Source organism: Bufo bufo, chromosome 4, assembly GCF_905171765.1.
Source record: "Bufo bufo chromosome 4, aBufBuf1.1, whole genome shotgun sequence".
NCBI lineage: Eukaryota > Metazoa > Chordata > Amphibia > Anura > Bufonidae > Bufo > Bufo bufo.
In genome coordinates, this window is record NC_053392.1 from 163,614,481 (window position 1) to 163,641,321 (window position 26,841).

The window sequence follows — 26,841 nt, forward strand, 5'->3', positions numbered from 1 at the left end:
TTAGTAGTGACCTTCACAGAACCCCGTCTCGTTAATAGTGACCTGTGACCTTCACAGAGCTCCGTTCCCTTAACAGTGACCTCTACAGCACCCCGCCCCTTAACACTGACCTCCATAGCGGATCATCCCCTTAACTGTGACCTCCACCATTCCCTGCCCCCTTAACAGTGACCTCCACAGCAGCCCTCCCCTTATAGTGGTTGTCCGGGATTTGGGACCTTTGTCCTATAGTACTGCAGTGTCACACACATCAACAACACCCATGTCCTACCTGATGAACTTACTTCTAATGCCCCCTTTTGCTCCAATAAATTCTCTGCCAGAAGTGAAGGTTTTCTTTCACTCAGTGACGTACCAGGTCCCTTGCAGAGGAGGAAAGCTTCCTCTTCCGCTGCTCAGGGAGCCCGGGGGACGTCACTGCCAGCCTAGCTAATTATGCAAAAGTGTTGGAGGGGCGGTAACTAGCCTGGCCGAGATCCCGCTAAGCTCCGCCCCCTCCAGTCCGGTGACATCACTGGGTGCCGACAAGGGACCAATTAGAGTGGTCCCTTGCCCACGCTCACTCCAATTGGTTGGTCTAGGAATATGAGGCTGGAGGATGAATATGTATGAGGGGGCGGATCTATGGAGGAGTGAATAATGTGCAGGAGGCTAAATATGTATGAGGGGCGGATGCAGGGAGGTGATCTTACACTGTAGAAACCGCCTGCTGCTGAGCTGCACTGGGACACACAATGCTTTGCAGCAGGAAGTGATGTCATACATAAACAGATATGTAAACAGTCTGCTGGGGACTGTAGGAGCCATGCAGCAGTGCAAAAGCTACCTAAAAACATCTTGGGAACATAAACTTGGCTACTAATGGTGAGTAAGCTACTTAAAAAAAAATGAGTTTGATCCCGGACAACCCCTTTAACAGTGGGTCAGGGGCATGGCTTAGCGGGACCCGTGGGCAGGGTTTTTAAGTCCGTCTTTTGAGGGTGGCCTGAATGGCCACCCTACCTGCCCTGCCCCTTTAAAGCTGACCTACAGCAGTGAAGAAAAATGGCTGGGTTGTTATGGAAACCTGGTGTAAAACTGTGTGTATGTGGAGACTAAGGGCCTGCGAGCTTCTATTGGCTGATAAGGGTCATGTGACCAGGCTTCTATTGGCTAATGTACTTTTTGGGAATATCTCAGGAACGGTACGTGCTAGAGACCTGAGACCTGGTCTAAAACCTTTCCAGACACCTGATGTACCTGTGTGCCATATTTTGTGATTGTAAATACGACAGTGCGGATTCTTTTAGCGGACATACATACACTCAGCTTTATATATTAGATACATATGCCATTACCATGGTATTTACATCTAAAAGCATCATGAAGGGATGTAAGGTGCTATTAGCGGAAAGATACAGATCAGCAATGGTCAGTGAGCTATCTTCCATTTCCCTTTATTACATGAACACTGGGTTGGGGTAATCAACTGCATGATTACATTGGGATTTATAAAGTTAGAAAATCTCTTTTCTTGCTATGGAGGTCTCGTACTTGTCAGAAGTGCTCACTGACTGAGTAGTTGTTATTGTGTACTGTAATCAAATTCATATTCTGAATATACCTATACCGTGTCAGAATGAATCCCTGGAGAAATTATTTGTGAAATATAAAAAAAGGATAAATCCATGGAAAAGTTATCAGCATTGCAACACAGCTCTGCCAAATATTCACACTATTTCATAATTTTGTCCTTTGTGTCTAAGAAGCACCACGTATATCAAATCTGTCAGACTACTCTTAAAATCACACAGTCCACAAAATGAAACTTTTTTGCTCCATCAGTTTGTGACCACATTTGTTTGGGTTGTAACCAAGCACCGGTGTCAACAGGAAAGAGGTGACGATGAATGAGAGCAGACTGGGTTGTGCAAAAATTGCATTGTGTTGCCATATTCTGACAGAATTTTTTTATTTTTCTGTTGGGGGGGGGGGGGATGTGTAAGCGGGTGAGATATAGTTTTTATTTGTATCATTTTGGTACACTTTTTGATAATTTTTTTATTCCATTTTTGAAGGCGATGTGTTCACCAAGCAGGCTACATCAGATGATATCTTAGTAGATTAGGTATTTTTTGAAGTGGTGATACTAATTATGTTTATTTTTATTTGATAAATAAAAAACTTTTTTAATAATATTTAAAAATTTTATATAAAAAAAACTAAAAACTGTTCAACTGACGTTGAATACTTTTTTTCAGTCCTCTGGGACTTGAATCTGCAGTCGTTTGATGGTTTGTACTATTCACAGCATTACTTTTGTATTACTGTGAATAGCGAATTCACAGGCTCTCGATTAGACCCTGCCAGAAACAGGGTGTAATAGGTGTCATAACAGGGCAGGCCGGGAGTCTTCAGTAGGCCTTCTGCTGCCATGACAACTGATTGCCCTGGAGGCAATCAGAGGAGTCCTCTGCATTGTTACTATAGAGATACCACATTAATAAGACCCTGTAACAATAGTGGAGACCCTGTTATTCACATGAACTAATTATATTTGCCATTGCAGTACACCGGCCCACTGAAGCGGCATGGTAGCTGGAGCTACAGAGGCTGGAAGTGGTGGTGGTCACTATGAGGGTGGCTGTAGTCCTCGTTGCGGCTAATGCCTCTTCTTCTCGAGCTCGCTGGATTGTGTGTGCAGTGAATGGAGGGCACACCCTTTCTTCCCTCTGGGTACACCCTGGACTTTTGGGGGCTCCTGCCTGGTGGTAGATAGTGTGACTTTGATGTTAGGTGAATGAGTAGCAGTAGCAGGATGCAAGGCAGGTGTACGGGGTGGCGAACTGATGGTGGAGTCAATGACCAGGCCCCTTTGGTTATAACAAATAAAGTCTCTATTTACTGTATAGATGATGGTGGTTGTAGTAGAAACACAAGAAATAGTCACAGTTCTGCGGGATATCACACAGCAAGGTTTTCCCACACAGCAAGGAAGTATATAGAAGGTGGTAGTAGTCCTCCCTGAGTCTCTTTATATAGGTGCTAGCAATCTTCTCAAATAACTAAGGTGTGCAAATCCCAGCGTGGTGGGCGCCTGAAGCAATTTACCCTTACCATGTGCAGCAAAGTCTTACTGTCCCTGCACATGCACTCACCTGGTCCTCTACCATCTGTGGAAATGAGTTTGTCTCCTAGCACAGTTGCTTATTCTCTGGCAGATTCACACTCTACAGGACTGGTGTTTTCCTGGAGAATTCTCTTTGATTGGTTCCAGCTTTTGCTAGGCTGAAGCTAGACCCACAGCCTGAGCCAGACCCTTCTGTAAACCAGCTGCAACCAGGCAAAGGGGGCAGGGACAGCCGACACTAAGAGGCCTACACACAGCTATTTGGGATTACACAGGGCATAAAAAATGCATTAGCCCTTCAGCAACAAATTAGCTTTTTAGCAGTGATCCACTGGGTCACTGCACAACTATTAGCTGAGATGTTCCTGCTTAAAGGGTTTGCCTCAGAGAGACACCTCTGCAGAATGGCAGTCCATGTAAAGGTGGTTGCACACAAATTGCATATGTTGCTGAATTTGCACCGAAATTCCTGAACAGCGTACAGTACAGTGTATTAGAATGCTGATTTGTTAGAATGCTGCTTTTATTGCATTAGAGGCTCCATGAGGAGCATCAGTCCCAATTCCATCAAAAAAGGCCGAGCATATAGCTCAGCATGCTGGGCTATTTTTCCAGTAAAATTGAGTTTTCTAATGGAAACCAGACAAACAGCATTATAGTCAAAGGGGTTCACCAGGCACCGTTAGTGTCAGCTATGTCGCGACAATTCTGTTAGATTCACTCATCTGCTCCTATACTGGAGCAGAACAACGGAAATAACATTAGTATGAAACCTGCCTGAATTCTGCACCAAAATCAACAACCAAATCTGCATGTAAGACATGAACATTTCACTGCAGATTTTGGTATTAAACCAGTTCTATTGGGTAATTTTGTACGATATATGAAACCAGCCAAATAAGGCATAAGCATAGTGTTTGCCTCATCATTTAAAGGGGTTGTACAAGACCAGAAAAACATGGCTGCTTTCTTCCTACAACAAAGTAGCACTGGCTCAGAGGTGACTGTTTTTCATATAGCAATTTAGCCTCTTTCAGAGCAGATCTGAATATCAGACTCAACCCGGGGACAGGTATGGTGCTGCTTTTGGAAGAAAGACGCCATGCTTTTCCAATAAAAGCTCATAACAGAGTTGTTGTAGGAAATGGAAATTCCTCCTAGCTGCCATTTATGGAGGCCTGTAGTCTGCCAATGTCTATGCAACACAGCCATGGTTTGTTAAAGGGGTTGGCCCATCTCAGAGATTGATGTCATATCGCTTGGATATGCTGTCAACGTCAGATCCACCACTGGGATCCGGTCCTAGGGCCCCTTAAACGAAGTCCAGCACACCGTGTGCGTGCTGAATAAAGAGCGCACTGCGCATGCATGGCCGCCTCTCCATTTATGCACCAGACTGAGCCAGCACTCAGCTATTTTCAGAAGTTCCATAGCGGTGAATGGAGGCTGGGTGCACTTACCTGGTGTGCCCTCCTTCACTTCAAGGGGCCCATTCTGGAGATTGCAATATGGCAATATTTGAGATGAGCATACCCCTTTAAGAGGCTACAGGTAAGTTTCATTTCCAGGTGACATCCATGCTGCAGGCTTGGTCAGCTCCTGCAGGGTTACTTGGTCAATAACAATATACTGCATTAGAAGACTGCACATTATCTCCTCGGATACATATATAATGCAGCATGCATAATGTACCTAATGCAGTCACTTCATATTTTAGTCAAAGTATCTACTATACCAAAGTGCGCGTACACTTTATAAGGCACACAGCACTCCGCTGGGTACTTTCCATTTTCTCCTGCCCTAGAATGGCTTGAAATGATCTAGTTCGTCCGAGCTTCTGGAGATCTTTCTACTGATTTGTAATCGTCTTCCAGGATGGAGAGGTAGAAAGGTGGAGGAATGTAATGCCCATAACTATGGCAGTTCTCTGAGACTGGAATCTAAGACCGATTGTAGATCCATATGTAGTAGGTACGAACCTTAAATTCACGGAACATATAAGTAATGGGAGTTACTAGGCAGTGTTTTATAAAATGAACCTTTATCAGATCCTTCTTCTTTACTACTGACTCAATACACCAAACCTTGCCGTCTGAAATAGCTGCAACTCACCCAAGAATCCAAACTTCCTCCTGAGACTCAGATACAGACAGTCTGAAACGGAACTGTCCGATAACCACAGAATGGGTCGTCTACATCTGAAGCTTAGAGGGGTTGTCTCTCTTCAGCAAGCGGCATTTACTAATTTATCATGTAGAGAAAGTTAATACAAGGCAATTCCTAATGTATTGTGATTGTCCATATTGTGTCCTTTGCTGGCTGTTTTCATTTTTACACCACATTATACACTGTTTGTATCCAGGGGTTATGACCACCGCTGCAGCGCAGATCCGAGGTGGAGTATGTGTGACTATGTGAGCTCCCATGGTCCCGGCCACTAGAGAGACCAGCACATTTTCCTACAGTGTGCAAGCGTGACCACCACTGCTGAATTGCATTTGATGGAAAAAGGAATCAAGCCAGCAAAGGAAGTAATATGGACAATCACAATACATTAGTAAGTGCCTTGTATTAACTTTCTCTACATGATAAATGCCATTTTCTGAAGTGAGACAACGCCTTTAAAGGCCCATGCAAGACTATACTTTTCTTGTACTTATGTATTACTCCTCTAGTCTACTCTACATACCAATGCTGAACAACAAACACATATGAGGTCATTTATTAAGACCCACATTTTAGATGCCGGTCTTAATAATCCTGCGCTGACACTTGATGCGCCTAGGTTATAAAGAAGTGCTGGCCTCTACATAACTTAGGTGCATCCCCTGCTGGCCTAAATCGCCTTAAAAATGATAAATAAGATGGGATGGCTGGTCCGCCCCCCTTCCTCGCCACCTTTTTTAGAACTGGTGTTGGTTGTGTGGATGGGGAAGAAGTCGTAGATTCGCCCGCAAATCCCCTTTGCGGACGAATCTGCAACAGATGTTGGCGTGTATCTATTCATAAATGACCCCCATAGTTTATGCAACAATTATCATTTTGTTTCGTTTTAGAACTGACTACAGTTTCCTTATGATAAAATCTGGTTAGTCACACCCTGCAGCATGGTAGGGTAGGGTCTACAATGCTTCTAGTTCGGCTGTTTGCTGCAATGTTACAATAAACACTTATGAAAAAGTACACATATATAATAACTTATTAACCCCTGCTCTGGAGGAGACACCAATAGAAAACACGGATGCAGCCTAGCTAAACTTGATGGTCAACACGTTAAGTAAAAATGTCAGAAAAAGGTTAGCTAACTCTTTCAATGGATTTCAATGGCTATTGTCAAAAGATGAGATAACACTGTGATGTCAATTTTAGCTCAGCTACATCTCTGTATATATATATATATATATATATATATATATATATATATATATATATATATACACATACACACATATCCATATACACAGTATGTGAGTCTCTGTCTGTCTCATATCTACCTACTGATTGTATCTATCTGTCTGTCTCATATCTGTCCGTCTATCTATCTATCCACCCCAAATCAGTTTTTTCAGAAACTGAACCTATAGAACATCTTTAGGTCTTCCTAAGTCAAACAGAAAAACAGAAAAGCGGCAGAAGATTAGTAAGTGGCATCACCTACACAGCTCATTCTTGGAAGCCTCCCTTGGTTGACTCTTCTCATGGTTTTGCGCTTCTTCCATGCTTCTGGGCACTGCTCTCTCCTGAACACTTTCCCCTTCAAGCTCATGGTATTGAGGAGCAAAGTCTCCATCCAAGGGTGTCATGTGAAGCCCCGTGCCTATACAGAACTGAAGACTAAGTAGCTCACATGTGAAAGGGAAGTACGATATAGTCTCATACTGAAAGGAAGAAGCACGGCTCACCCCTTCCAGTGAGACCAAAGTTGCACATTTACATGAACAGACCTAACACAGCAACAGCATATGCATGAGTAACAAGTACTCGCCGCGCTCCAGCAGAGAAAGAATACTGCAGAACTACCGATGTAGTAGAGTTAACACTCCTGTTTTCTGAGATTTCTGAGTTGTGTTATCTAATCTAAGCAAACACCTTCAATTGCTTTTCAATAGCTTTTGTCTCAATATCACCCGATGAGTAAGGCTGCGTTCACACGGGCGAGATTTCCGCGCGGGTGCAATGCGGTAGGTGAACGCATTGCACCCGCACTAAATCCGGACCCATTCATTTCAATGGGGCTGTTCAGATGAGCGATGATTTTCACGCATCACTTGTGCGTTGCGTGAAAATCGCAGCATGCTCTATATTCTGCGTTTTTCACGCAACGCAGGCCCCATAGAAGTGAATGGGGTTGCGTGAAAATCGCAAGCATCCGCAAGCAAGTGCGGATGCGGTGCGATTTTCACGCATGGTTGCTAGGTGACAGTCTATTCACTGTATTATTTTCCCTTATAACATGGTTATAAGGGAAAATAATAGCATTCTGAATACAGAATGCTTAGTAAAATAGCGCTGGAGGGGTTAAAAGAAATAAACAAATTAACTCACCTTCTCCTCTTGATCGCGTAGTTCCCGGTCTCTTCTGATGAGCTGTCGGCTAAAGGACCTTTGGTGACGTCAGATCACATGCTCCAATGACATGGTCCATCACCGTGGTGATGTACCATGTGATCTGACTTCACCAAAGGTCCTTTAGCCGACAGACAGCTCATCATTAAAGAAGTAAAGAAGAGACCGGGAACTACGAGGAGGAGGTGAGTTAATTTTTTTTTTTTTTTTAACCCTCAATTGATCACCTACTATGCATTCTGTATTCAGAATGCTATTATTTTCCCTTATAACCATGTTATAAGGGAAAATAATACAATCTACAGAACACCGATCCCAAGCCCGAACTTCTGTGAAGAAGTTCGGGTCTGGGTACCACAGTCGGTTTTTTATCGCGCGCGTGCAAAACACATTGCACCCGCGCGATAAAAACTGAACATCGGAACGCAATCGCAGTCAAAACTGACTGCAATTGCATTCCTACTCGCGCGGGTTTGCCGCAACACACCTGGACGCATCCGGACACGCTCGTGTGAACCCAGCCTTAAAGGGAATCTGTCACCTATTTTGAGCATATAAAACTATTAACATAGCAACGTGCAATAAAGTACCTTCATTCCAGCATGTGTCTTCTTTCTTTTATTCAACTTTTCATTTAGATGATTTTTCTGATATGCTAATGAAGCCTCAAGGTGCCCAGAGGGGCGTTATTACTCTCCTCTAGTGCCCAGTAACGCCCCCCCCTGCAGTGCCAAGCCGGCCTTTCTTCCAAGCCCACACGCCTCCTAAGAAATAAATTTACTCCCACATCCTTGCCGAACGGCGCCACCCTCTCTACTATGTCATGTAATTTATTCACCCCACCATCCTTGCGTCCTCCTTTCTTGACCTCCGAAATCCTGCGCAGCCGCAGTATCGCTGACTGCCTGCGCCTGTACGATACTCTGGCTCCTGAGGCAACAGTGCTCTGATTACGTCGCTGGGCTCGGCGCATGCCCAGTGACACTATTGAGGCTGTTGCCCTCAGGAGCAGGAGTATAGTACAGTGGTATAGTATAGTGGTTCCTGGCTTGTTCCATCTGTCCAGTGAGGGCCACCCTTGTGGTCATAGATGTTCTATGTCATCCCGGTGTCTCCTTCCCTTCCTGTCCCTAGTTGTATGGAGTGGGTTATGTGCAGGGTGTTGGTATGTCTAGTTTGGTGTTACATGTCTGGTTGTGTTTGGTGTCATGTTTACTAGACATTCCCCTGTCTCAAGTTATTGCTGCTATGGTGTCCTGGGTTCCTGTGTGGTTTGTGGTGTGTGCTGTGTCCTTTAATGTTGGTGTGGACACTAGCACTTGTGCACGGGTTCCAGTCAGTGTGTCTCTGGCAGGTAAGTGTGTTACTGGTTTCACTTACCTGCCATCTCCTTTAGCTGTATGTGTTTCCCCTCCTTGCAGCCGGGCCTTAGTTAGAGACTCCTGTTCCTCCGTATTGTGGATGAACAGGTCGTCTCTCCCCTGCTCCTAAGTGAGGGATTTCCAGGGCGACTCAGGATATTAGGTATCCAGTGTATGAGCCGTTCCACCATCGGGGTCCACTCATATGGTGAGGAGTCAGGGAGAGGATTAGGGATGCAGTAGGAGGTGACCTGCTCCCTTATTACTCCTTTTTGGCCAGGCTGATCCCCTTTACCCTTTGATACCGCACGGTGGGGGGTTTCCCCCACTCCCCGTCGTGACAGCTAGGCAGTTGAATATACTGGTCCCCTCCTTAGTATAACTGTGAGGGAACCTGCGATAGGGTCACTAGTCATTGCTGCTTGTGTGCAACCCAGCACCCGTCTTCAATATCCTTGGCCACTGCACTGAAGGATACCGTACACATCGTACATCCATCTGCAATCTACACGTCTGGACTGTATATTACCCCTTTCTATCTTTGGGCAATTAGTTGGATGTGCAGGTAGTGGTTCAGTCCATCTGCTCATTGTTGTTTGGTGTTTTTTAACTCCTTAATATTTTATGGCATATCTAGTAGCTTGCTGTCAGATGGTATATAACCAGGAGGATGACTCCAGCTAACCATGGCTGAAGTACCCCTCAGAGTCTGGCATCCAGCCGGAGCTAAATAGCCCCAAGTGGCCACACCCACACACAGACACACCCAGTGTTCACACACAAGGAAGGGAGTTAACCCTTCCTACACCAGGCAAGGGAAGAAAGCCACTTAAAGGGGAAGTGTACAAACAACAATCAAAGTGCAGCTGTTACCGCCGGCAACGACATGCGTGGCAACCATGTCCTGGGAAACAGCCAGAAGGCCGAGACACTGCCACCACATGTACACAACACACCACGTTGCCTGGGGCAACCCCACACACAACCTCGTGCACAACACACCGGGAAAGTGCACACCACACGTACAAAAGGCACACCTATAAAGACAGGTTGCCAGGTGTACCCACATGCACCTGACAGCAAGCTGCCTAGCAACAGCTCAGGCTGCTATGCTGCCAAATACAAACATGTTGCCAGCGGCAACCACACGTGAAGCAACATACAAGCAGCCCTCACCATGTGGTTGACAACAAAACCAAAACCGCAGGCAACTGCATGCAGATAAGGAGTCACGACCATAACCATGGTCGTGACAATATGACAGTTATCCTTTAAGATATCCGCTGGACTATGCACCTAACACAGGACACAACACAGGAAGCTGTTACAATAGTCTACAGTCTAGGCAATCTGTGTACTAAACACATCAGCCGGTAGACTGGGTTCACACTAGGGCTGCAGTAAACGATTATTTTAGTAATCGAATATTCTACCGATTATTTTAACGATTAATCGAGTACTCTAATAAGAAAAAATTAATTAATAGACTTTTTACCTTTATAAAAAGTAATCAGACCCCCTGCCATCAGTCCCCAACACCCTTTGTTCCCCCCTGTGTTGTCAGCCCAAGTGCATCAGTTCCCCCAAGTGCCATCAGCTCCACTATCCCCCAGTGCCATTAGCTCCGTTACCCTAGTGCCTTCAGCGCTCCCCCACCCCAGTGCCATCAGCTTGCCCCCCTAAGTGCCATCAGCTTGCCCCCCTAAGTGAAATCAGTTTGTCCCCCTAAGTGCCATCAGCTTGCCCCCCTAAGAGCCAGTCCGAGTAATGAACCAGGCGGCAGCGGTCCAGAGTGCCCCCGGACAGCAGGAGGTAAGGCATCCAGCCATAGAGCATGACTCGATGACATATATTACAGAGAAGAAGTGGTGACCCGCCCTGACATGTGTCAGTCTTTACTGTAGTTCTGGGATTCTGTTCATGAAGGCACAATCCGCCTGTGATGAGGACTTTACCCCTGAGCACTGATTTATGGGGGCTCCCTATAGTAGTCTCCATTGCTATTATTGCTGAGCCTGCAGCTCACACCCCAGTGTTTATTACATACGCCCCCTCCATGCTGACTGTGCCCTTCTCCAGACTCTTCAGCTTCTTGCTAATCGTCCCATTGATTGCGGAGTGTTAGTGCCACACGTTCGCAATCCCGCCGCTCAGTCAGGATGCTTTTCATAGATTGTCTGGGCTCTGGAAGCCCTGAGCTCAGCAGTAATGAAGCTCGCAAGTGCGCATCGCCTAGAGTCCCCGGCCGCCCGGATCCTCCTTGCCCGCACCATGTCACCCCAGATCTCTGTAGTGTGCTCATGGCAGCGTCCTCACTCCTACTTTGCTGTTTCTTGCCGTGAGGTTGTGGACATGGAGTGGCCAGTACTTACCTTTCCTGTAGGGGCCCAGCTCCACAGCTCCTCCGTCTTCTTCTCCGCACGCTGCACTGCCGTTCTGACGTCACACAGCATATGGGTCATAGTGCACGCATATGCGCACTATGTCCTGACGATGTGTCAGGGCTGAAAGTGCAGCGCAGTACGTGCCTGCGGGTGACCACGGAGCGGTAAGTAATAGCAAGAGCTTCACTCCCGCTCTGTGGTCACATGACACAAATCAATCCTCAATGCAAAAAATTTGCATCAAAGATTTTTTTGGGGCGAATTACTCTATTCAATTGAGTAATCGTTTCAGCCCTAGTTCACACCAGCACTAGTAAGAGGACTGGAACAATGAAAATAAAAGAAGTGCCGGATTTGGTATATAGCTGAACTGAATGATGCCCAACAGACCCATTGACTATTCTGGTGTCCACTCAGTTTCTCTTCTGAACTCTTCTTTTTTACTGAGCAAAAAATTCCTGCATGCAGTACTTTTTTGTCTGCAGATGTGAACATGTATAACAATGGCTAACAATGTATAACACGCCTAACAATCTATTAGTTTAGACTGTATTAGCCTGGCTTCCTTCTAGGACAACAGCCATGCAGACCAATTTGATGTAGTGTGCGGCGTATGGTCTGAGCACTGACAGGCTGACCCCCCCACCCCTTTAACCTCTACAGCAATGCTGGTAGCCCTCATACCTCTATTTTGAAAAGACAACCTCTGGACATGACGCTGAGCACGTTCACTCAACTTCTTTGGTCGACCATGGCGAGGCCTGTTCTGAGTGGAACCTGTCTTGTTAAACCCCTGGATGGTCTTGGCCACCATGCTGCAGCTCAGTTTCAGGGTGTTGGTAATCCTCTTATAGCCTTGTCCATCTTTATGTAGAGCTACAGTTCTTTTTTTTAGATCCTCAGAGAGTTCTTTGCCATGAGGGGCCATGTTGACATTCCAGTGCCCAGTATGAGATAGTGCGAGAGCGATAACACCAAATTTAACACACCTTCTCCCCATTCACACCTGAGACCTTGTAACACTAACGAGTCACATGACACTGGGGAGGGAAAATGGCTAATTGGGCACAATTTGGCCATTTTCACTTAGGAGTGTACTCACTTTTGTTGCCAGCGGTTTAGACATTAATGGCTGTGTGTTGAGTTATTTTGAGGGCACAACAAATGTACACAGTTATACAAGATGCACACTGACTACTTCACATCGTATCAAAGTGTCATATCTTCAGCGTTGTCCCATGAAAAGATATAATAAAATATTTACACAAATGTGAGGGGTGTACTCACTTTTGTGAGATACTGTATATACAGTATATATATTACATTATTAAATAGAAGTTATGTTTTAGATACTGAAGGTACTTTGCTGGAGATTTTTCAAGACTGGCTTTTTCTGGGCCTGTCTTGATATCCTCTGTGCTGCTGGAGGATGCGCCTAATTTATGACAAGGCACATGCTTTGTCATAAATCAGGCGCATGCTGCGGCAGACCGTGCACCTAACCAGAAATCGACAACAGCTCAGAGCTGCCGTAGATTTCTGCCTTCATTTATGCTAGAAAAATGGCGAAGAGTGCCGAGGTCTGTGAAAAAGTGGGAGATGCGACAATTTTTTAAAAAGTCGCAGTTAAAAAGTTGCACCTGCAACCTCGTAGCACCACTTTTCAGGCACAAAGATGACAAATCTCTCCCTTTGCTTTTCTGCCCTCTGTGATTTTTCTATATTTGATATGTTATAGGCAAATGGCTATTTGCCGCATTTGTGTGAGGGGAGGCGGGGCTATACTGCTTATAAGCCGCAGCCTCCAACTCACCTTACCGGCTGCTCGTTTCTGCATCACTTCCGGGCGCCTGTACGCACGTGAGTATACAGTCTCTGCCTCATCGGCATTGACGTCTACATCCCAGCGTTCACGTCTTCCAGCGGTAAGATCGGGGCCTTGCGGCTTCATTTCTGGGCAGGGGGAGAGGGATCGGCACCGACACGCCGCATGTTGTTACCTGCTCGTCTCGGCGGGCGGCAGAGCCGGATTCCATGTGTTCAGAGCCGCGCTCTGCTGCCTTAGGTTGTCCCAGCATGCCATCTGCTGGTCGGCGGTGTTATTACAGCTTACATTAGCCTGTCATGTCTTGATACATTCTGGCTATGGTTGTGTAGTATTAGGCCGAATGCACACGGCCATGTTCCGCGGCCGAAAGCGGTCCGTGGTATGCCGGGCTGGATTCAGAGCAGGAGCGCACGGCGTCATTGGTTGCTATGCGCTCCTGCTCTGAACAGGAATCCAGCCCGGCATACCACGGACCGCTCTCGACCGCGGAACACAGCCGTGTGCATTCGGCCTTACAGTGATAAAAAAAAAAAGGGGGAAAAAGGTGTGTTACAGGAAAAGAAAATAATAATAAATTAAAGGGGCTAAAAATGATGAGGAGTGTTTTATACGTATACCCAGTATTGTTACATCATAGGACGGGGCAGTACATAGGCTATATTCAGTCCCATCAGGCTTATGTCTGGCTGCACAGGGACCTTGGTTGCATTGCTTTTCCTGATTCATGAATGTAAGTGACTGCGGTCTTTCGTCCTCTCAGTCTGGCCGGCGGTATGTCGGCTCCTTTGGGTAAGGAAGCACCACCGCACCGGAACGTTTCTGCCTGGGAGCATCGGCTCCCCATGCGGCAGTCTCTCAGGTTGCAGGAGTCAGCGCGACTCCGCTCTCGACACATAATGTATAGCACGGGCCACCGTGCTCGTAGGGAGGCAGGGGTGCATGCAAGGCTGTTTTGCTTATGGTAGGCTCTTGATTCATCTGGTCTGCTGCAGCCTCCAGGCAGCAGACGATAGTGGTTAAAAAAAAGTGAGGGCAGGAGGGATTAACCTCAGGGTGAGGGCAGTGGCGGCCATCTTAACTGAATAGTGAAATTGCAGTTTTATGCAGACTGGTTGCTAAGGGCTGAATCTTATTAAATATGGGGTAAGTCAGTCTAATAGTAACTGATTCTGGAATATCATGTTATTAGTAACTACATATATGAAAATTGAAATTAGGGTCTAAGTGTGACAGTTATCCTTTAAGCCATATAATGGTCAGTTACAGTCCCATCACACATGTACACACATAGTAGATTTGTCACGGTCTCTCCCGTGACAGGGGTCAAAAGATCTAAGAGACTGGCTGAACGTGATGTGATCTGACAGCCTATTTGGTTTCACTTGTTTGTGTTGTTGCTGGTTATGACCACACCTCTTGTCTCAGGTGTAGCTTAACCACCTCAGCTCTCCTAGCTTAAACCCCCTTAATGACCAGACCACTTTTTACAATTCTGCACTACACTAATTTCACGGTTTATTGCTCGGTCATACAACTTACCACCCAAATGAATTTTACCTCTTTTTCTTCTAACTAATAGAGCTTTCATTTGTTGGTAATTGATTGCTGCTGACAGTTTTTGTTTTTCTGATATTAATCAAAATAGACTACAATTTTCAAAAAAGAAATGTATTTTTAACTTTTTCTGGTAAAACTGTTTAAATATAATTACATTTCTATACAAGTTTGTGTCAGAATTTATTGTGCTACATGTCTTTTATAAAAAAAAATCCAATAGGTGTATATTTATTGGTTTGCGGAAAAGTTATAGCGTTTACAAACTATGGTACAAAAATGTGAATTTCCGCATTTTGAATCAGCTCTGACTTTCTGAGCACCTGTCACGTTTCTTGAGGTGCTAGAATGCCAGGATAGTAAAAATACCCTCCAAATGACCCCATTTTAGAAAGAAGACACCCCAAAGTATTCACAGAGGGGCATGGTGAGTTCATGTATGATTTAATTTTTTTTCACAAGTTAGCGGAAAATGACACTTTCTGAGGAAAAAAATAAATAAAGTTTCCATTTCTGCTAACTTCTGGCAAAATTTTTTTTAATCTCCCACGGACTCACTATGCCCATCAGTGAATACCTTGGGGTGTCTACTTTCTGAAATGGGGTCATTTGTGGGGTGTGTTTACTGTTCTGGCATTTTGGGCGGGGCTAAATTGTGAGCAACCCTGTAAAGCCTAAAGGTACTCGTTGGACTTTCGGCCCCTTTACGCACCTAGGCTGCAAAAAAGTGTCACACATGTGGCATCGCCGTACTCAGGAGAAGTAGGGCAATGTGTTTTGGGGTGTATTTTTACATATACCCATGCTGGGTAAGAGAAATATCTCTGTAAATTGACAACCTTGTATAAAAAAATTTAAAAAGTTGTCATTTACAGAGATATTTCTCACACACAGTATGGGTATATGTAAAAATACACCCCAAAACACATTGCCCTACTTCTTCTGAGTACGGCGATACCACATGTGTGACACTTTTTTGCAGCCTAGGTGCGCAAAGGGGCCCAAATTCCAATGAGTACCTTTTAGGAGGGCATTTTTAGGCATTTGGATTACAGACTTCTTCTCACGCTTTAGGGCCCCTAAAATGCCAGGGCAGTATAAATACCCCCCAAATGACCCCATTTTAGAAAGAAGACACCCCAAAGTATTGACGGAGGGGCATGGTGAGTTCATGTATGATTTATAAAAAAATATATAATAAAGTTTCCATTTCTGCTAACGTCTCGCAAAAAAAATAAAAAATCTCCCACGGACTCACTATGCCCCTCAGTGAAAACCTTGGGGTGTCTACTTTCCGAAATGGGGTCATTTGTGGGGTGTGTTTACTGTTCTGGCATTTTGGGCGGGGCTAAATTGTGAGCAACCCTGTTAAGCCTAAAGGTACTCGTTGGACTTTCGGCCCCTTTACGCACCTAGGCTGCAAAAAAGTGTCACACATGTGGTATCGCCGTACTCAGAAGAAGTAGGGCAATGTGTTTTGTGGTGTATTTTTACATATACCCATGCTGGGTGAGAGAAATATCTCTGTAAATTGACAACTTTGTATAAAAAAATGGAAAAAGTTGTCATTTAGGCCTCTTTCACACGACCGTTGTGTGCACCCGTGGCCGTTGTGCCGTTTTCCATTTTTTTTCGCGGACACCATGACTTTCAATGGGTCCGTGGAAAAAACGGAAAATGCACCGTTTTGCAGCCGCATCCGAGATCCGTGTTTCCTGGCCGTGAAAAAAATATGACCTGTCCTATTTTTTTCACGGCCAACGGTTCACGGACCCATTCAAGTCAATGGGTCCGTGAAAGAACACGGATGCACACAAGATTGCATCCGTGTCCGTGATCCGTGGCCGTAGGTTACTTTTTATACAGACGGATCCGAAGATCCGTCTGCATAAAAGCTTTTTCATAGCTGAGTTTTCACTTCGTGAAAACTCAGAACCGACAGTATATTCTAACACAGAAGCGTTCCCATGGTGATGGGGACGCTTCTAGTTAGAATACACTACAAACTGTGTACAAGACTGCCCCCTGCTGCCTGGCAGCACCCGATCTCTTACAGGGGGCTGTGATCAGCACAATTAACCCCTTCAGGTGCGGCACCTGAATGGGTTAATTGTACTATCATATCCCCCTGTAAGAGATCAGGGCTGCCAGGCAGCAGGGGGCAGACCCTCCCCCCTCCCCAGTTTGAATATCATTGGTGGCCAGTGCGGCCCCCCCCCCCTCTATTGTAATAATAGGTTGGTGGCCAGTGCGGCCCCCCCCCCCCTCTATTGTAATTATTCGTTGGTGGCACAGTGTGCGCCCCCCCCCTCCCTCCCTCTATTTTAATAAATCGTTGGTGGCACAGTGTGCGCCCCCCCCCTTCTCCCTCTATTGTAATAAATCGTTGGTGGCACAGTGTGCGCCCCCCATCGGCCCCCCCTCCCTCTATAGCATTAACAACATTGGTGGCCAGTGTGCGGCCTCCCATCTCCCCCCCCCCCATCATTGGTGGCAGCGGAGTTCCGATCGGAGTCCCAGTTTAATCGCTGGGGCTCCGATCGGTAACCATGGCAACCAGGACGCTACTACAGTCCTTGTTGCCATGGTTACTTAGCAATAGTACAATAGTAGAAGATTCATACTTACCTGCTGCTGGCTGCTGCTGCGATGTTCGTGTCCGGCCGGGAGCTCCACCTACTGGTAAGTGACAGGGTCTGTGCGGCGCATTGCTAAATGAACTGTCACTTACTAGTAGGAGGAGCTCCCGGCCGGACACGAACATCGCAGCTCCCAGGTAAGTATGAATCTTTTACTATTGTACTATTGCTAGTAACCCGCTGCCACCAATGATCGGGGGGGGGGGGGAGATGGGAGGCCGCACACTGGCCACCAATGTTGTTAATGCTATAGAGGGAGGGGGGGCCGATGGGGGGCGCACACTGTGCCACCAACGAATTATTACAATAGAGGGAGGAAGGGGGGGGGCCGCACTGGCCACCAATGATATTCAAACTGGGGAGGGGGGGGAGGGTCTGCCCCCTGCTGCCTGGCAGCCCTGATCTCTTACAGGGGGATATGATAGTACAATTAACCCCTTCAGGTGCGGCACCTGAGGGGTTAATTGTGCTGATCACGGCCCCCTGTAAGAGATCGGATGCTGCTAGGCAGCAGGGGGCAGTCATGTACACAGTTTGTAGTATATTCTAACTAGAAGAGTCCCCATCACCATGGGAACGCCTCTGTGTTAGAATATACTGTCGGAAATGAGGTTTCACGATCTAACTCATATCCGACAGTATATTCTAACATAGAGGCCTTCCCATGGTGATGGGGACGCTTCAAGTTAAAATATACCATCGGATTGGAGAAAACTCCGATCCGATGGTATAAAAGGGACTCCAGACTTTACATTGAAAGTCAATGGGGACGGATCCGTTTGAAATGGCACCATATTGTGTCAACGTCAAACGGATCCGTCCCCATTGACTTGCATTGTAATTCAGGACGGATCCGTTTGGCTCCGCACGGCCAGGCAGAGACCAAAACGACTTTTTTTTCATGTCCGAGGATCCTCCAAAAATCAAGGAAGACCCACGGACGAAAAAACGGTCACGGATCACGGAAAAACGGGACCCCGTTTTGCGGACCATGAAAATATACTGTCGTGTGCAATAAGCCTTACAGAGATATTTCTCACACACAGTATGGGTATATGTAAAAATACACCCCAAAACACATTGCCCTACTTCTCCTGAGTACGGCGATACCACATGTGTGACACTTTTTTGCAGCCAAGATGCGCAAAGGGGCTCAAATTCCAATGAGTACCTTTTAGGAGGGCATTTTTAGACATTTGAATTCCAAACTACTTCTCACGCTTTAGGGCCCCTAAAATACCAGGGCAGTATAAATACCTCACAAGTGACCCCATTTTGGAAAGAAGACACCCCAAGGTATTCCGTGAGGGGCATGGCGAGTTCATAGAAGTTTTCTTTTTTTGGCACAAGTTAGCGGAAAATGATTTTTAGTTTTTTTCCCTTACAAAGTCTCATATTCCACTAACTTGTGACAAAAAATTAAATTTTACATGAACTCGCCATGCCCCTCACGGAATACCTTGGGGTGTCTTCTTTCCAAAATGGGGTCACTTGTGGGGTATTTATACTGACCTGGCATTTTAGGGGCCCTAAAGCGTGAGAAGAAGTCTGGAATCCAAATGTCTAAAAATGCCCTCCTAAAAGGTACTCATTGGAATTTGGGCCCCTTTGCGCATCTTGGCTGCAAAAATGTGTCACACATGTGGTATCGCCGTACTCAGGAGAAGTAGGGCAATGTGTTTTGGGGTGTATTTTTACATATACCCATACTGTGTGTGAGAAATATCTCTGTAAATGACAACTTTTTCCATTTTTTTATACAAAGTTGTCAATTTACAGAGATATTTCTCTCACCCAGCATGGGTATATGTAAAAATACACCCCAAAACACATTGCCCTACTTCTCCTGAGTACGGCGATACCACATGTGTGACACTTTTTTGCAGCCAAGATGCGCAAAGGGGCTCAAATTCCAATGAGTACCTTTTAGGAGGGCATTTTTAGACATTTGAATTCCAAACTACTTCTCACGCTTTAGGGCCCCTAAAATACCAGGGCAGTATAAATACCTCACAAGTGACCCCATTTTGGAAAGAAGACACCCCAAGGTATTCCGTGAGGGGCATGGCGAGTTCATAGAAGTTTTCTTTTTTTGGCACAAGTTAGCGGAAAATGATTTTTAGTTTTTTTCCCTTACAAAGTCTCATATTCCACTAACTTGTGACAAAAAATTAAATTTTACATGAACTCGCCATGCCCCTCACGGAATACCTTGGGGTGTCTTCTTTCCAAAATGGGGTCACTTGTGGGGTATTTATACTGACCTGGCATTTTAGGGGCCCTAAAGCGTGAGAAGAAGTCTGGAATCCAAATGTCTAAAAATGCCCTCCTAAAAGGTACTCATTGGAATTTGGGCCCATTTGCGCATCTTGGCTGCAAAAATGTGTCACACATGTGGTATCGCCGTACTCAGGAGAAGTAGGGCAATGTGTTTTGGGGTGTATTTTTACATATACCCATACTGTGTGTGAGAAATATCTCTGTAAATGACAACTTTTTCCATTTTTTTATACAAAGTTGTCAATTTACAGAGATATTTCTCTCACCCAGCATGGGTATATGTAAAAATACACCCCAAAACACATTGCCCTACTTCTCCTGAGTACGGCGATACCACATGTGTGACACTTTTTTGCAGCCAAGATGCGCAAAGAGGCCCAAATTCCAATGAGTACCTTTAGGATTTCACAGGGCATTTTTACGCATTTGGATTCCGTGAGAGGATTTTATTTTTTGTCACAAGTTAGTGGAATATGAGACTTTGTAAGAAAAAATATATATATATCAATTTCCGCTAACTTGTGCCAAAAAAATAAAATCTTCTATGAACTCGCCATGCCCCTCAAAAGTGATCTTTATAGCGCCGTAGCGATTTTACAGTGTTTTTGCAGTGATCAGAAAGAAAAAAAAATTCTGTCACTGCAGTGAGGCGGACTGAACGCAAGTGTGCGCACAAGATCAGGCCTGATCGGGCGAACACTGCGTTTTTTGTAGAGCCTATAGAACATGTCCTATTCTTGTCCGCAATTTAGTCTGGTCTCACACATCGTGCTATGCAGTTGATAGCTCCTTTCTGTTTGTGTTAGTACATGCAGCTTTGTGTTATGCATCAAACTCAGGCGTGGATGCAAAGAGAAAGAAGAAGTATCCGGCTTTCTTATACGTATATTCCTCCTTTATTCACTCCTGGCATTGGCTCAAGAATCTCCATCAAAAACTGCAATTCCAGCCTATGCCCGTTTTCACACAAACCTTTTTGAGGCATTTTCGGTAGCATTTTTAACATGTTTTCCCCCCCCCAAAAAAACCACTGTGAAATATGAGAATGTCTACATACACAATATTTAATTTTTTCGCCTTTTTGTTGAATTTTTGCAATCACTGGTATTATCAACATGCCGAATACTCAAGGTTTGGCGTTTATTTTTCTGCTGCAGAAAATAGAATTACAAAAACAACAAGGAAACACCTGTGCCAAATGTCACAAAATGAAAAGTGGCACCAAAAACATAAAAAACCCTTGAAACACAAATAGCATTCTTAAATGTAATAAAGCGTGTGTAAAGAAGGCCTAACAAAAGCATGTACATGAAATACTGAAGACAATGGGCCACTTGTATGCTACACAGATACATAGACATATGTCATTAAAGGGGGTATTCCAGGATTTAATTATTGATAGCCTATCCTTAGTGCCAGAACTACATATCCTCAGGGCCAGAACAACACCCCCACTCTAGTGCCAGAACTACATAGCGCCATCCATGTTGTAGTGGACAAAGCTGGTTACTGCACTGCTACCCCCATTGATGTGAATAGTAGCAGCGCTGCAGTAACCAGCTCTGTCCACTACACAATGGATGGCGCTATGTAGTTCCAGCACTGACTTCCGGAGCTTCCCAAAAGAGCTGATCGCCGAACTGATGGCCTATCCTGAGGACTGGCCATCAATAGTAAAATCCTGGAATACCCCTTTTAATAGTCATATTGAACAAAGTATTGGACTTAAGCTTGCAGTACAGCTGAGGTTGTGGGATCCTGACTTATCCCAGCTATAATGGCCCCCTGTTAGCATATAGTTGGATATTACAGTCTACAGGCATGTCATTGTGCACACCAAATTCCTGAAATACTGGACACTGCAGCCCATCAAACGTTAAACAAAGACATGAAGAACATACAAAGGCTAGTAGTAGAGTAACATAAAAGTTATCAAGCAAATATGACAGATGTTGGTTGTAGTCATTTTCCTTATTCATAATAGTCAACCTGGTATATGTAAAGCATAACTGAAATTACACATAATAAATGACGCTTCTCATAACAGCAATAGCAGAGGGTGACATTTCATCATTTAAAGGGGTTATCCCATGACTAATCATATAGTAAATGGCAACCTCTTTCTAACAAACCTAGAACCAGCTCTGTACCCCACATGGATCCAGAGATATCAGCATATCAAGCTATAAGCTCAAGGGGAGTGTCTTTTCTGATGCAGCTCAGGGGGCGTGTCCATGCTCTCCCTATCACAGCTCAGGGGGCGTGTCCGTGCTCTCCCTATCACAGCTCAGGAGGCAGTTGAAAGATGAAACTGAGCATGTGAGCAGGACAAAGAAACAAGGAAAACAAACAGCAGGTGGCGCTATACAGATACATGCTATTGAATAACTCTGTGGTTATACTACATTTTTAATTATATGCAATAATAAAACCCCCACGAAATCCATATCACGACAATCCATATCACGGATGCAGATCCCAGACCAACTGGGAGTCTAAAAGCCCAAATTCTAAATCCCAGTGATGCTGTTTTAGACATTAATCCCATGTTTGGGCCGGTTCATGATATGAGCACAAAAGTGCGGCTGTATTAAAGGATAAATCTACTTTCACACTGGCGTTTTGGCTTTCCGTTTGTGTTATCCGTTCAGGGCTCTCACAAGCGGTCCAAAACTGATCAGTTTGCATTCTAATGCATTCTGAATGGAAAAGGATCCGCTCAGAATGCATCAGTTCAGTCTCCATTCCGCTTTGGAGACTGACACCAAAACGCTGCTTGCATCGTTTTGGTGTCCGTCTGACGAAACTGAGCCAAATGGATCCGTCCTGACACACAATGTAAGTCAATGGGGACGGATCAGTTTTCTATGACACAATCTGGCACAATAGAAAACGGATCCGTCCTCTATTGACTTTCAATGGTGTTCAAGACGGATCCGTCTTGGCTATGTTAAAGATAATACAAACGGATCCGTTCTGAACGGATGCAGACGGTTGTACTATCTCAATGGATCCATCCATGACGGATCCGCACAAAACGTGAGTCTGAAAGTAGCCTTAGGGTCCATTCAAACGTCCGTGGAATGGGTCCGCATCCGTTCCGCAATATCCGGAACGGGTGCGGACCCATTCATTCTCAATAGGGCAGGAATGGATGCGGAGAGCATACTATGTGCTCTCCACATCCGCATTTCTGGAGCGTGCCCCTGATCTTCCAGTCCGGAAAAAAATAGAACATGTCCTATTCTTGTCTGCAATTGCGGACAAGAATAGGCATTTCTATGGGGTGCCGGCCGGGTGTATTGCGGATCCGCAATACACCACGGATGTGTGAATGGATCCTTATTCTGTCATCACAATATTGATGGCCTCAGGATCTCAGCACCACTGCAGATCAGCTGTTTGAAGGGGCTGAGGCACTCATGCAGAGGCTGCGGCCTCTTTACTCTACTCGCCGTTTTCATAGTAGTGGTGGTGAAGGGTAATTACGGCTTTATCCAATTCACTTGAATGGGGACAAAGATGTAACTATACTGCACTATGTAGATGGCATACAGGTCAACTGAGACGTGGCTGCAGCATTTGCATGAGCACCGTGGCCTCTTCAAACACTCAAGATCTGGACTCCCTTCAATCTGAGGATAGGCTGCTAATATTGTGATGCCAAAATAATCATTTACACTCATAAAAAGTGAACCTTAGTAAAACGTTGTAATGTACTCCATTTTTAACAAAACAAGAGAGAAACAAAAGAAACAAAGTGATAAAGTGATGTCCAGATGCCAAGTAAATACATGAAAACCCTAATTTCAGCTAAATACAGTACCCCAGTATATGTATGAAATGCATTATCTCTGAATGCTGCATATATGTATACAGTGGGATGCGAAGGTTTGGGCAACCTTGTTAATCGTCATGATTTTCCTGTATAAATCGTTGGTTGTTACGATAAAAAATGTCAGTTAAATATATCATATAGGAGACACACACAGTGATATTTGAGAGGTGAAATGAAGTTTATTGGATTTACAGAAAGTGTGCTATAATTGTTTAAACAAAATTAGGCAGGTGCAGAAATTTGGGCACCACAAAAAAGAAATGAAATCAATATTTAGTAGATCCTCCTTTTGCAGAAATTACAGCCTCTAAACGCCTTCTGTAGGTTCCAATGAGAGTCTGGATTCTGGTTGAAGGTATTTTGGACCATTCCTCTTTACAAAACATCTTTAGTTCATTCAGGTTTGATGGCTTCCGAGCATGGACAGCTCTCTTTAAGTCACACCACAGATTTTCAATTATATTCAGGTCTGGGGACTGAGATGGCCATTCCAGGACGTTGTACTTGTTCCTCTGCATAAATGCCTTAGTGGATTTTGAGCAGTGTTTAGGGTCGTTGTCTTGTTGAAAGATCCAGCCACGGCACAGCTTCAGCTTTGTCACTGATTCCTGGACATTGGTCTCCAGAATCTGCTGATACTGAGTGGAATCTATGCGTCCCTCAACTTTGACAAGATTCCCAGTCCCTGAACTGGCCCCACAGCCCCACAGCATGATGGAACCACCACCATATTTTACTGTAGGTAGCAGGTGTTTTTCTTGGAATGCGGTGTTCTTTTTCCTCCATGCATAACGCCCCTTGTTATGGCCAAATAACTCAATTTTAGTTTCATCAGTCCACAGCACCTTATTCCAAAATGAAGCTGGCTTGTCCAAATGTGCTTTAGCCCACCTCAAGCGGCACTTTGTGCTGTGGGCGGAGAAAAGGCTTCCTCTGCATCACTCTCGCATACAGCATCTCCTTGTGTAAAGTGCGCCGAATGGTTGAACGATGCACAGTGACTCCATCTGCAGCAAGATGATGTTGTAGGTCTTTGGTGCTGGTCTGTGGGTTGACTCTGACTGTTCTCACCATTCGTCGCTTCTGTCTATCCGAGATTTTTCTTGGCCTGCCACTTCGAGCCTTAACTTGAACTGAGCCTGTGGTCTTCCATTTCCTCAATATGTTCCTAACTGTGGAAACAGACAGCTGAAATCTCTGAGACAGCTTTCTGTATCCTTCCCCTAAACCATGATGGTGAACCATCTTTGTCTTCAGGTCATTTGAGAGTTGTTTTGAGACCCCCATGTTGCTACTCTTCAGAGAAAATTAAAAGAGGAGGGAAACTTACAATTGACCCCCCTTAAATACTCTTTCTTATAATTGGATTCACCTGTGTATGTAGGTCAGGGGTCACTGAGCTTACCAAGCCAAATTGAGTTCCAATAATTAGTTCTAAAGGTTTTGGAATCAATAAAATGACAACAGTGCCCAAATTTATGCACCTGCCTAATTTTGTTTAAACAATTATAGCACACTTTCTGTAAATCCAATAAACTTCATTTCACTTCTCAAATATCACTGTGTGTGTCTCCTATATGATATATTTAACTGACATTTTTTATCGTAACAACCAACAATTTATACAGGAAAATCATGACGATTAACAAGGTTGCCCAAACTTTCGCATCCCACTGTACATACAAAGGATATTTTATTAGAATCAATTAACTCACGGTTTACTGCCGTTTGAAGCGCCGCCCAGCTCATCAATATTCACTTCGCTGGGCGGCTACTAGTGTCCCCGACGCAAGATCCGGCGCATGCCCAGTACAATCCTATGGGCATCGGCCTCCGGCTTATCGTCGGGGACACTAGTAGCCGCCCAGCGAAGTGAATATTGATGAGCTGGGCGGCGCTTCAAATGGCAGTTGTGGCGAGGTTGGCTGGGCGCAAGTTGAGATGAAACGCCGCCCCTTGGGCAGATTGAACACGATTCAAGCAGGTTATAAAACTTCATTTTACTGTATTTATAAGGTGGACAGGGGGGATACTTAGATGATTCTAATACACTTTATAAGACCTGTAATGTCATATATATACCTAAATATGCTTTTTGGCCCTGTCAGTGTCCCTTTAAGGTCTATCAGCAGGTGGCCTTCCTGCTTAAGGGAAGTGGAGTTTCCCACATCCTGCAGCAAGGGAGGAGAAAACCAGTTAGATCCAGTTCTAGCTCTCCCTGCATGGGGAAGGCTGTGTGTGTAGGAGCTCCCAGATATAGGGATCCCAAGCCAAGATCTTGTCTCGGCTGAGACAATTGATCATCATCCCCAGCCTGAGCCTTGCAGCCTCAGCTGGTAGAAGCAAGCAGCCACATCCAGTTACAGGAAGAAGCATACCCTGAGACAATAACTGTGAGTCAAAGCCAAGAGACCAGGAGAAGCCATATTCCTCCTCAACTAGTCAGTCCCCAAGATAGCAGAAGATAGTCAGCGCAGAAGCCAAATTCCTGCCACACATTGCCAATACCTGCTGGGACCAAAGACTATTGCTGTACCTTGTTTGGATGAAAGCTGCAACTAGTAAAGACAAGTTTGAACTTTACCAAAGGTCTGGATCTCAATTACTGCTACAAAATCCCTCAATTACTCCTACTAGCACAACACTCATTTTATTGCAAGTGAACCAGGATCCAGGAGTCCAGCTGTACCAAGGTAGGAGACACCGTTGACACTATTGCCATTACCACACAGAGACATTACACCACTCCGGCATTCCTAGCCTGGTACGTGAGTTACAACACCTTAAAGGGCCCTGTGTTAGTACCCTGCGCACGCTGCAATTGGCGTCACGAAAAAACAATAGACTATTATACACATATCCTGACCCACTGCATAATTTGGCATCCGTGTAACTATACCCACGGTCCGGCTCATTGCACTTTTTTTTATCTTTTCCTACTTTCTGAAAGTACTGTGAAATGTAAATGTGAACATGTGTATATTCATATTACTTTTCTTCTGATATATTCAGAGGTAGTGTATAAACGTTAGACATAAATGTATTACGGTATGTTAAAAATAATTCCATTCCAAGTTCACACTTAGGTCTCATGAACACGGCAGAAAATCCACAATAGAGTTTCCATAGTGGCACATGTGGCATCTACTGTACCTTTTTGTATGCCTTTATACAGACATATACACAGTTTTATTTTCAGTTGGAAGACATGCAATTTCAATTGAAAAAGAAATACACGGCATGTTCCATCAGACTGTATGCAGAGAAGTGCCCTCCCATGGG

General features: G+C 44.9%; 1 protein-coding gene across 5 annotated transcripts in view; it reads right to left on the reverse strand.

Moving 5' to 3' along the window:
* Nucleotides 1–26,841, reverse strand: part of DOCK10 (dedicator of cytokinesis 10) — a 374,360-nt gene that overhangs the window by 237,262 nt on the left and 110,257 nt on the right. The window contains exon 1 of one of the 5 annotated variants that reach the window (XM_040428070.1): nucleotides 6,768–7,000. The exons of the other annotated variants lie outside the window; for them this stretch is intronic. Coding sequence (XP_040284004.1) covers nucleotides 6,768–6,899 — 132 coding nt within the window. The 5' untranslated portion in view covers nucleotides 6,900–7,000. Of the gene's footprint in view, nucleotides 1–6,767; nucleotides 7,001–26,841 lie in introns of those variants that run through there. 5 annotated transcript variants of the gene reach the window in all.